Raw genomic sequence first — 11,529 nt, 5'->3', positions numbered from 1 at the left:
TCCTCTGTCCTTCTTTCCTTCCCTCCCTTTCTTACTTTCTTTCCTTCTTTGTTTCCTTCCCTCCTTCCTTCTTCCATCTTTTCTTTCTTCTTTCCTTCCTTGCTTCCTTCCTTCCTTGTCTTCTTTCCTGCTTTGTTTCCTTCCCTCCGTCCTTCCTTCCTTCCATCTTTCGTTCATCTTCTTTTCCTTTCTTCCTTTCCTTCTCCCTTCCTTCTTTGCTTCCTAATCCCTTTTCCTTCCTTCCATCTTTCTTCATCTTCTTTTCCTTTCTCTCCTTACTTCCCTCCGTTCCTTTCCTTTCATCCTCCTTTCCTCCCTCCCTCCCTCCTTACTCCCTTCCTCCTGTCCTTCCTTGACCTGAGGACAACAGGAGGGTTAAGGGTTTAATTGACTTCATGGAGACTTTTCACCCGTCACTTTCTTTCTTTTTTTTTTAAACTGTTGCATCAACGACAACTGAAGGGCAAAAACAAAAAACTCCCTCCTTCCTTCCTAATATTGAAGAGCCGTCGCTCTCTGCAGGCGACAGACTCGTCTCCGGTTATAAATAGGTCCAGAGATCAGCTGCTGATGTGAGATTCTCCGAGGGAGGCTGAATGTAAATTACCGGCGGGGACACGGTGTATTATTTGTTGTCGACGTGTCGTCTCACACTAAAACCTCCAAGAGCCTCAAACCTCGAGGTACGGCCGGCTCACAGGAGACACACAGAGAGACAGACAGAGAGAGAGAGAGATGCTGATTGGTTGTTCAGGGAGCTATGACTACTGTTGCTATGTGAGCGGGTCGACGGCTGCAGCCTTTTATATTATAAGGTGTTGAGCCGCCTACAGCGAAATCTACATCTATGAGCTGGGAGTGCTGCAGTCACTAAAGGCCGAGGAAACACTGCAGATACTCAGTTAGAGATGTGGCTCCGCTGCAGAGGAGCAGAGGAGGGGGGGTGAGGAAGGGGGGGGGGGGTTGGTTGTTTGGGGTTACGTGAATGTTATCAAAATGTGAAACCAGCAGGCTTTATTGCTGTGAAAGCAGGTTTTTTAAGAGTTAGTTGGAATAGCTCTACAAGGAAGAGAGTTTAGTGTTTATTTAAGACCAAAGCTCTACGTGAATGTGATGAGAGACTACGGCGGAAGCAGAAAGAAAGAGGTGAGAGAGGACAAAGTGAGCGCTTCTACTTTTTTCACTTCTTGTTCTCATTAATTAAAAAGAGAGTCAGCGTAACAGTGCAGCACAAGCAGTATAGCCACTACACTTCACTACTCCACTAACAGCTACTGAAGGAGATTAAACTGATCCTGACAAACAACATCATCAGCACAGTCAGAAAGAAATGAAATGATCTTTTTTTATATTATTATATTAACAGATCTGACAGGATTTAACACAAACTGTCCCAAAGTGTGACACGTTCCTGGTTAGAGGAAATGAACGACAGCTGAGGGAACAAACTCGGTATCTTTCTTGACAGAAGCCAGTGAGTGGTGAAGCCTGATACTTTATCATTTTAATAGAATAGAATATATGTTAACATAGCAGTGTAAAAAACTATCAATCAGAGAGGGGACCAGCAGCATCTTCCAGTATCCATAGAAATCAATATTTTATTTATATAAGCATAATGTCTGATCTGTCGGTTGTGTGTCGTAATGATGAAACTACAGAGTATTATCAGTGACTCTGCAGCTTAACCCATTTAGGCCTAAAACACCTGGAAACAACGTCTGTAAAACCTACGGCCGATTTTAAAATAACCCCTAAAACCTGAAGATTTCCTTCCTTCTTCCTCCCTTCATTCCTTCCTCCCTCCCTCCCTCCTTTCCTTCCTTCTTCCTCCCTTCATTCCTTCCTCTCTCCCTCCTTTCCTTCCTTCCTTCCTTCCTCCCTCACTCCTTCCCTTCCTTTCTCCCTCCTTTCCTTCCTTCCTTTCTCCCTCCCTCCTTTCCTTCCTTTCTCCGTCCCTCCTTTCCTTCCTTCTTCCTCCCTTCATTCCTTCCTCTCTCCCTCCTTTCCTTCCTTTCTCCCTCCCTTCATTCCTTCCTCTCTCCCTTCATTCTTTCCTCTCTCCCTCCTTTCTCCCTCCCTCCTTTCCTTCCTTCTTCCTCCCTTCCTTCCTTCTTCCTCCCTTCCTTCCTTCTTCCTCCCTTCATTCCTTCCTCTCTCCCTTCATTCTTTCCTCTCTCCCTCCTTTCCTTCCTTCCTTTCTCCTTCCCTCCTTTCCTTCCTTCTTCCTCCCTTCATTCCTTCCTCTCTCCCTCCTTTCCTTCCTTCTTCCTCCCTTCATTCCTTCCTCTCTCCCTTCATTCTTTCCTCTCTCCCTCCTTTCCTTCCTTCCTTTCTCCCTCCCTCCTTTCCTTCCTTCTTCCTTTCCTTCCTTCCTTCTTCCCTCCCTCTTTTCCTTCCTTCTTCCTCCCTTCATTCCTTCCTCTCTCCCTCCTTTCCTTCCTTCCTTCCTTCCTCCCTCCCTCCATGGTCCAGCCCACATGAGATCAAATTGGGCTGTATGTGGCCCTTGAATGAAAATGAGTTTGACTCCTCTGATTTAGCAGCTTATAGAGTCAGATATTCCCCTCAGGAGCTGTTAGAGAGTAAAAACAGAACTAAAAGAGAGTGAATATTTGAACGATGGATGTAAAATAAGAGACTAGACTAGTTTAACAACTTAAAAGGTGATGATATGTCAGTGCTGTGCTCATTATTTGTTTCTGCTGCCCCCAAGTGGCCAAAAAAGGTATATCAGTAGATTTAAAGTAGATTTAAGGTCAATGAGTTCTTCTAATTGTAAAAGAAGATCCTCACACTGATACTTCTATTCTAACTTGTTCTATATTTGTCTTTAAAGTGCTTTCAGATCTTCACACAGTATTTTAACATCATATATCAAGACTCATGTTTTAAGTGGCTTCTGTCCAGAAAGATTCAGACTTGTGTAAATATTTCTGTCTCCCTGTAGTTGTTGTTTTATGAAGACTCTCGGTGGTATGGTGTTGAGGGCTGTGTACTGTACTTACCCCGTTCCACTCCACGCTCATACTCACTTCCTCGCCACCGTCTGGCCCGCTCTCGTACTTCACCGTGTCAGAGGTCAAGCTCTCACGGCTTCGCTGCTTCTCGCGGGCCTCAGGTTCGCTCAGGACCTCGGCCACACGCTGCTTATGCACATTGTCCAGACCCTGATACACACACACACACACACACACACACACACACACACACACACACACATGAAATCACACACACACACACACACACACACACAAGACAGCAATAAATACCAATTCAACTAATCCAATTAAAGCAAAAGCCGAGCACCTCTGCCACCCACAGCTTGTCAGATACACAGACACACATACGGCTGACAGTAATAAGTACGATTTCAACCAATCCAATTAATAGTAAAGCTATAAACTTCCACCACCTGCTGCCCTGAACCCGGGCCCCTGCCAGTCAATCACGGCTTACACAGCAGCAGCAGGTTAGGAAGGTAAGACGGGGAACTGTTTATTTTAATGACATCACTGTATAAAAAACCACAGCATGTAAATCCTGCTGCTTCCTTTGGTGCCACTTTTCTATTTTTTTTTTTTTAAGTGGAGAACTTTAAACCCTCCTGTTGTCCTCGAAACAAGGAAGGAAGGAAGGAAGGGAGGAAGGGAGGGACGGAGGGAGGGAGGGAGGGAGGAAGGAAGGAAGAAAGGAAGGAAGGAATGAAGGGAGGAAGGAAGGAAGAAGGAAGGAAAGGAGGGAGGGTGGAAGGAAGGGAGGGTGGAAGGGTGGAAGGAAGGGAGGGAGGGAGGGAGGAAGGAAGGAAGGAGGGGGGAAGGGAGGGAGGAAAGGAAAGGAAAGGAAGGAAGGGGGAAGGAAGGAAGTGATGGAAGGGATGGAAGGAAGGAAGGAAGGAAGGAAGGAAGGAAGGAAGGAAGTGATGGAAGGAAGGAAGGAAGGAAGGAAGGAAGGAAGGAAGGAAGGAAGGAAGGAGCGTGGAAGGGAGGGAGGAAGGGAGGAAAGGAAAGGAAAGAAGGAAGGACAGAAGGAAAGAAGGAAGGGTAACATTTAAAAAGCAAATCTACTTTCTGGGAGGGCATGAGCATGTTTCAAATACAATAAACTACTGATATCAGACTTCTTTTCCTCATACGTCAGTGCAGATATTATAAAAGCTACTTATATTTCAACATAATTCTCAATTCACATTTCCTACCTATGTTTAACATGAGAATTATGGCAAAAATCTGTGTGCAATTTGTGGCATTAAAACCTGTTAATATGCTTCCTTTCATACTCTCAGCAGCAGTAAATCAACTTGTCAAATACAGATGTGCAATTAGATTAATTATGAGAGTGTTATTAGTCTCTACAGCTGTGACTTAAGTGGCACCACAGGATTTACAGCATCATGTGAGTCATACTGTTTCTAAGATGCTTGATATTAAATCTTTAGAAGGATTCCTAATTGAAGATAAAAGCTGCTGCAGAGGCTTCAACGCTGCCTCCTCACCTCCTCTCCCCACAGGAGACCCCATTAAGTCTCATCAGTAACACACTATCAAAAGGAGCTTATAAAGCCGCTCTCCAGGCCTCCGCAGCATCTTCAGTTTAGCATCTCATCCCTAATTTTACCCCAGACTGCAGATTTATGTGTGTTCTGATCTGCAGTGAAACGCTAAGCTGAGTCATTTCATGGGAGGTGTGGAAGCAGGTGACAGTCATGAGTGTGTGGTGGTGTTAATCACATCATCCAGAGAGACCACACCTGCTTTCTGGAACGCATGGCAGCTTCCTCCAGAGTCTCAGCCGCCTCGAACTTGCCCTGCCGCCTGTAGAGGGCGCCCAGGTTCTTCAGGGTGGTGGTCACTGTGGGGCTGTGAGGAGAGAAAAGGAGGGTCAACGGCTCATCTCAGAGAATCAGGTCAGATAACTGGCCTGATTTGGTCTTTAACCCTTTATATACTGTTCATAGTCTGAGTCATAGTCTGAGTCATAGTTAGTCTTTACACCAATTCACATCCTTAAACCCCACAATCAGTCATTAATACATGTTTGATTAATCCTCACAATCACTATTTTATGGTCCATTTTATAAATTATGATGAGATTTTTAATTTTTTTAATAAGTACAGGGCAAACTTGTACATTTGCATAAATAAAAATGTGTATCAGCTGCACATAAATAAAAAAAAGATGCATTTTATTTCCATTTTTTAATACTGTGGGTCACATTAGGAAAAGTACAACTAAAATAAATATGTATATGGTGTTTTTATAGTTCTTAAATGTAAAAAAAAGGGTTAAATTTGACTTTGAACAGCATGTAAGGGTTAAAAGAGAAACAAGATGATACAGTAGTGATGTGTTCTTCTGATCTCATTCAGCCCATTTTTTCCATATTGAGTTGTAAAACATTCTTAATAACCAGTTTAATCTTCTTCTCTTTTATGAGTGAAGATCAGACCAGCAAGGTAACTATGGTTCAAACACATGGAGCCTTAAACATGTCAGACACAAAGGATTTTAAACTTTAAACCACTGTAAAGCAAATAAGTTCATAAGAGAAACATCAATAATCAGAGTTTACAGCCGTGCTAGAGGCTCTGTGAGGCTCTGTGAGTGTGTGTGTAGAGTGGTGTACTGTGGTGCATTGACCTAAATACTAACGACAGCAAGCTAACATGCTAACATGCTAACATGCTGAAGGCCAGCAGGTATAATGGTTAGATGATTAGCGCTACACATCATGTACAGTTGAGGATGATTGGAAGAATTACATTTGCAGGTATTTAATCATAAACCAAAGCACTGATGACCTGATGATGGTGGTGGATAAAAAAATAGGAGATCAGTGGAGTTCTTATAATATATCCTCTGTGCAGCATGGCTCTCTGCTTCACATTTCATATCAATGGTAAATGGTAAATGGACTGTACTTATATAGCGTCTTTCTAGTCTTTGCGACCATTCAAAGTGCTTTACATTACATGTCATTCACCCATTCACACACATTCATACACTGATGGCAGGAGCTACCACGCAGGTTGGCACCCTGCGTGGTGACTCCTGCTCATCAGGGGGAATCTAACCATTCATTCACATTCATACACTGATGGCAGGAGCTATCACGCAGGGCGCCAACCTGCTCATCAGGGGGAATTTAACCATTCATTCACATTCATACACCGTTGGCGCAGCAACGGGAGCAATTTGGGGGTTAAGTGTCTTGCCCAAGGACACATCGACATGTGGACTGGAGGAGTCGGGACTCAAACCACCAATCTTCCAATTGGAGGACGACCGCTCTACCTCCTGAGCCAATGCATCCAATAGTTGTTAAGATACTGTATGTCACAAAAAAACCTTTCTTCCAGGTGTTCCAGGAAAAGTCAGAGAGGGACTAAAGTCAGTAGAGTTTGTCCTCTGTGGTTGATGAATGTCAATCCATCCAATAGTAGTCTAGACCAAAGTGGTGGAGCGACACTTTTTGTTGCAACTAACTGTCTAAAAAATATAGTTTTATACGACTTTGCTGGTAAACTCTGACAGGAAATAGTCTGCTCTCTCTCTCTCTGTGTGTGGCCCGCTGTAAGGAAATATTTGAACACATTTTGACTCTGTGTGTTGTTTTGTGTTTTAAAGTCAGGAGCCTGAACAAACACACTCACCTGTCCACTTTGCAGGCTTTGTACCAGCCTCCGTATTCTCCAAACGGTGATCCGTCCTTCTGCTTCCCCTACGACGAGACAAAAATACATTTTATCAGCTTGAAAAATAAAAAATAAACTTCTACATGGAATCCAGAAACCTTCACATGTATTTATAACTCGAGTCTGGACAAGAAGCGTCAGTACAAAAAAATAGTGAAAAGATTTAAATGAACCCGTTTAATAAACCAGAGGCTTTTTAATCCCATCAAAGACAACACAAGGGGCTTTTAGATTGTGGGATTATAGTCGGGTCAGGATTTTCTTTCCCTCTGAACAACTAAAACCTTTAAAACTGTGTCAAAATAAACTCCTAGTTGAGGAAAGTCGGGTCTTTAATCACCACTGGCTGCTTATTACTGAGATTTAATCTGTTAATCCCACTCTTTGTAAAGTCAATCCTTCCTATTCCACTTTTTAAATGGTGTCATGAACACTTCATTTAACCCTCCTGTTGTCCTCGAGACAAGGAAGGAAGGGAGGGAGAGAGGAAGGGAGGAAGGACGGAAGGAAGGAAGGGAGGAAGGTAGGGGGGAGGAAAGAAAGAGAGAAGGAAGGAAGGAAAGGAAGGAAGGAAAGGAAGGAAGTTAGGAGGGAGGAAGGAAAGGAAGGAAAGGACGGAGGAAGGAAGGAAAGAAGGAAAGAAACAGAGAAGGAGGGAGGGAGGAAAAGAGGAAGGAAGGAAGGAAGGAAGGAAGGAAGGCAGGAGGGAAGGAGGGAAGGAGGGAAGGAAGGAAGGAAGGAGGGAGGGAAGAAAGAGAGAAGGAAGGGAGGGAGGAAAAGAGGAAGGAAGGAAGGAACGGGGATGGAGGAAGGAAAGAAAGAAGGGAGGAAAGAAGGAAGGGAGGAAAGAAGGAACAGTCAAAACAGACGGGGTCAATTTGACCCAGGAGGACGACAGGAAGGTTAAGGAGTATTATGTTACCTCTAATAAAAAAAAAAAAAACATTATTGTACAACTTAATCACTCTTTCATTTTCTCCATCTGGATGATTGTAATTCATAAATGATGCAGCAGCGTCTCGTCTGCAGCTGTTACAGGAAGCAGCAGCGTCTCGTCTACAGCTGTTACAGGAAGCAGCAGCGTCTCGTCTACAGCTGTTACAGGAAGCAGCAGTGTCTCGTCTGCAGCTGTTACAGGAAGCAGCAGCGTCTCGTCTACAGCTGTTACAGGAAGCAGCAGTGTCTCGTCTACAGCTGTTACAGGAAGCAGCAGCGAGCTCCAACACTGTGGAACTAACTACTCCTCCTCAGTATCAGATCAGCTGAGTCACTGATCCTCATTCTGAAAAGGCTTTTAACCTTCCTGTCGTCCTCCCGGGTCAAACTGACCCCATCTCTCTTCTTTAATTTTTCCTTCGTTCTTCCCCATCTCCCCTCTTTCCTTGCTCCCTCCTCCTTCCTTCCTTCCTCCCTCCCATCTCTCCTTCCTTCCTTCCTCCCTCTTTTCCTCCTTTCCTTCCTCCCTCTTTACTCCTTTCCCTCCTTCCCTCCTTATTCCTTTCCTTCCTTCCCTCCTTCCTTCCTCCCTCCTTTCTTTTCCCTTCCTTCCTTCCCTCCCTCCCTACTGCTTTCCTTTCTTTTCCCTTCCTTCCTTCTCTCCCTCCCTACTGCTTTCCTTTCTTTTCCCTTCCTTCCTTCCCTCCCTCCCTACTCCTTTTCTTCCTTCCTTCCTTCCCTCCCTCCCTACTGCTTTCCTTTCTTTTCCCTTCCTTCCTTTCCTCCCTCCCTACTCCTTTCCTTCCTTCCCTCCTTTCCTTTTCCTTCCTTCCTTCCTTTCCTCCCTCCCTCCTTACTCCTTTCCTTCCTTCCCTCCTTCCTTCCTCCCCTCTTTCTTTTCTCTTTCTTCCTTCCCTCCTTCCTTTCCTTTCCTTTCCTTTCCTTTCCTTCCCTCCTTCCTTCAGTTCAGTTTGTAAAGGTGTATAACTATTATCTATGATTGTGGACGTCAATGTGACTCAAAGTTAATTTATCAGATTTTCTCCAACTGTAATATTTAATAGACATTAAAACCTTTAGTCAAAATGTTCAGAAACACATGGTGGAACCAACATTTGGGGAAATATCAACAGATTTCAGTCTTGTTGGAAGATACTCGCCTTGCTTTGTTCCTCTCTCTCCTCAGCGTGCATCCATATCGGTTTGTTCTCATCTGCAGAGAAACACAGACACAATCAGACAGTCTGATGAACAGCAGGAGACGAGAGGAGACGAGGTTTCTAACCAGTCACTCTGAGTCTGAACAAGTTTTTATTTTTTCAGCTAAAAGGTCGTTTTTGTGTCTTCTTTTAAAAAATGGTGGCTGGAAATCTGAACCTTTACTTACAGAGAAAGAATCTGAATTCATTAGTGTGTTGTTTTTATTCCAAGTCAGTTTGGATGAGAGGAGACTGGCTGCAGTGACCTGATTATGTGTGTGTGTGTATGTGTGTGTGTGCGTATGTGCGTGTGTGTATGTCTGCCTGTGTGTGTGTGTGTGTGTGTGTGTGTGTGTGTGTGTGTGTGTATGTCTGTATCTGTGTGTGTCTGTGTATATGTGTGTGTGTATGTGTGTGTGTATCTGCATGTGTGTATGTGTGTATCTGAGTGTGTCTGTATGTGTATGTGTGTATCTGCATGTGTGTATGTGTGTGTATCTGAGTGTGTCTGCATGTGTATGTGTGTATCTGCATGTGTGTATGTGTGTGTATCTGAGTGTATCTGTATGTGTGTGTGTGTGTGTGTATCTGTATGTGTGTATGCGTGTGTATCTGTGTGTATCTGTATGTGTGTGTGTGTATCTGTATGTGTATGTGTGTGTATCTGTGTGTATATGTGTGTGTGTATGTGCATCCTACCATCCACAGAGCCGAACTCCCTCTCGTGAGCGCGTGTGAGGATTTCTTTGTAAAGAGTCTCGGCCTGTTTGAACTTCCCCTGCTTTAAGTAACAAGACGCCTGGAAGAGAAGATCAAAAGTTAAGAGTCAGAATGAAGAAAAGAAAAGTCAAACATTTCCTTTCAACTATCAGCAGAGTCTCAGCAGGATTCAACAAGTTCACTTTAATACCTCATCCAGTGTAATTTAACACCTGGGAGTGACGAAGCTGCAAAGTGACATTTTTGACAGTACATGCTGACAGTGTAAAACAATAACTCAACAATAGTAATATGACTAATTACTTATTAATCATGAGCTTGAAGTGGATAAGCAGCAGGATGAATAGATAAAAGTAACTACTACATTTAAGGTCAGAGGTCTGGAACAATAGAATTAGGGATTTTACAGGCAGGTTTTTGCAAAAATCACATTAAAAAACATTTTATAACTAATATTACTGCTTATGGGAGACTAAAAAAACCTATTTAAAACCTTTGTGAATTATATTTAAGACTGTTTAATACCCTTTTTTTTTTGCAGAAACCTAAATAATTGCTTTTAAAGACATTTTTAAGACCTGCAGACTCCCTGTATCAGGAAATCTACCTGCAAAAAAATTACTCGATTACCAAAATGATTTATTCTTTATTTACATTTTCTACTCATCATTTTTGTCATGTATGGTTATTAATGCTGTGATGGGGTTTTTTGTGCTCTCTAAGTAAGGGCAAAGCAAATTATCCTAGGGGTAATAAAAGTTTCATTCCTTCATTCATTCATTCATTCATTCACACATACTTTTTAATAATATAGTTTAATATGGATTTTTTTTTTTTTTTTAACTGTCAATGTAAATAATCAATACTTGCAGCCCTAAATATATTATAATATAGTAAATGGTTGATTCCTCCTGATCCCACCCCTCCTCCCTCCTCCCTCCTCCCTCCTCCGTCCTCCCTCCTCCCTCCTTCGTCCTCCTCACCAGGTTGTTCTTGGTCTTGGCCACGTTGGGGTCGTCGGGGCCCAGTTTGGTTTGGTAGATCTCCAGCGCTCTCATGTAGTAGTACTCCACCTCCTCGTACTTGCCCTGGTTCTGACACAGCAGAGCCAGGTTATTCAGCTGCTTGGCCACATCTGGGTGGTCCTTGCCCAGCACCTGGGAGGGAGAGAGAGAGAGGGAGGGTGGGGGGTTAGAACAACACGTGGTATATCAAAGGAAACGGGTGTGAGGTGACTGGGAGTCGGGAGTTTGCCATTTGGTGGACGGCTCTGATCCGGGGTGACGCGTTAACGGCACCCAGCAGCCAGACGCTGGTCAGTCTACTCCTGGAACTGCTGCTAAACCAGTTTACACATTTTATACAATCAAAGAAATGTTCAGTGTTCAGTTAGGGTTGGGTGATTATGGCAAAAACCAAAATCAGGACTAATTGAACTTTTAACCTGGATTAGGATTAATGAAGGATTATCTCCACCCTCGATGAACTATGATGTATCTTCACAGTTTCTTTAGTTTAGTATTTTCCACTGCTGCCCTCACACATGAGGATCTTTAGGGAGTGAACATAACCTTCCTGTTGTCTTTGAGTCAAGGAAGGAAGGGAGGGAGGAAGAAGGAAGGAAGGAAGGAGGGAGGAAGGAAGGAAGGAAGGACAGAAGGAAGGAAGAAAGGGGGTTGGAGGAAGGAAAGAAGGAAGGGAGGAAAGAGAGAGGATGGAAAGAAAGAGAGAAGAAGGAAGGTCCTTCATTCCTTCCTTCATTCCTTCCTTCATTCCCTCCTCCTTTCCTTCCTTCTTCCTCCCTTTCTTCTTTATTTCCTTCCTTCCTCCCTCCTTCCTTCTTTGACTCTAGGACAACAGGAGGGTTAAGTGAATGATCATGTAATGCTCTCATCTCTTTGCCTCTTTATTTTTATATACATATGAAGGTTTTTTTTCTAAATATTGATCTAATTTCTTCTTTTCTAACCTCTCCCACA

General features: G+C 43.4%; 1 protein-coding gene across 1 annotated transcript in view; it reads right to left on the bottom strand.

Moving 5' to 3' along the window:
• Nucleotides 1-2,539: 2,539 nt before the first annotated feature.
• Nucleotides 2,540-11,529, bottom strand: part of klc1a (kinesin light chain 1a) — a 58,329-nt gene continuing 49,339 nt past the window's right edge. The window contains exons 8-14 of the mRNA XM_053336216.1: nt 10,534-10,707; nt 9,530-9,629; nt 8,792-8,844; nt 6,654-6,721; nt 4,751-4,859; nt 3,009-3,170; nt 2,540-2,575 (exon numbers count right to left, since the gene is read on the bottom strand). Coding sequence (XP_053192191.1) covers nt 2,540-2,575; nt 3,009-3,170; nt 4,751-4,859; nt 6,654-6,721; nt 8,792-8,844; nt 9,530-9,629; nt 10,534-10,707 — 702 coding nt within the window. The remainder of the gene's footprint in view (nt 2,576-3,008; nt 3,171-4,750; nt 4,860-6,653; nt 6,722-8,791; nt 8,845-9,529; nt 9,630-10,533; nt 10,708-11,529) is intronic.

Source organism: Scomber japonicus, chromosome 16 (genome assembly GCF_027409825.1).
Source record: "Scomber japonicus isolate fScoJap1 chromosome 16, fScoJap1.pri, whole genome shotgun sequence".
Taxonomy (NCBI): Eukaryota; Metazoa; Chordata; class Actinopteri; order Scombriformes; family Scombridae; genus Scomber; species Scomber japonicus.
The sequence above is the reverse complement of the archived record's forward strand: the minus strand, read 5'-3'. Positions and strand labels throughout refer to the sequence as shown.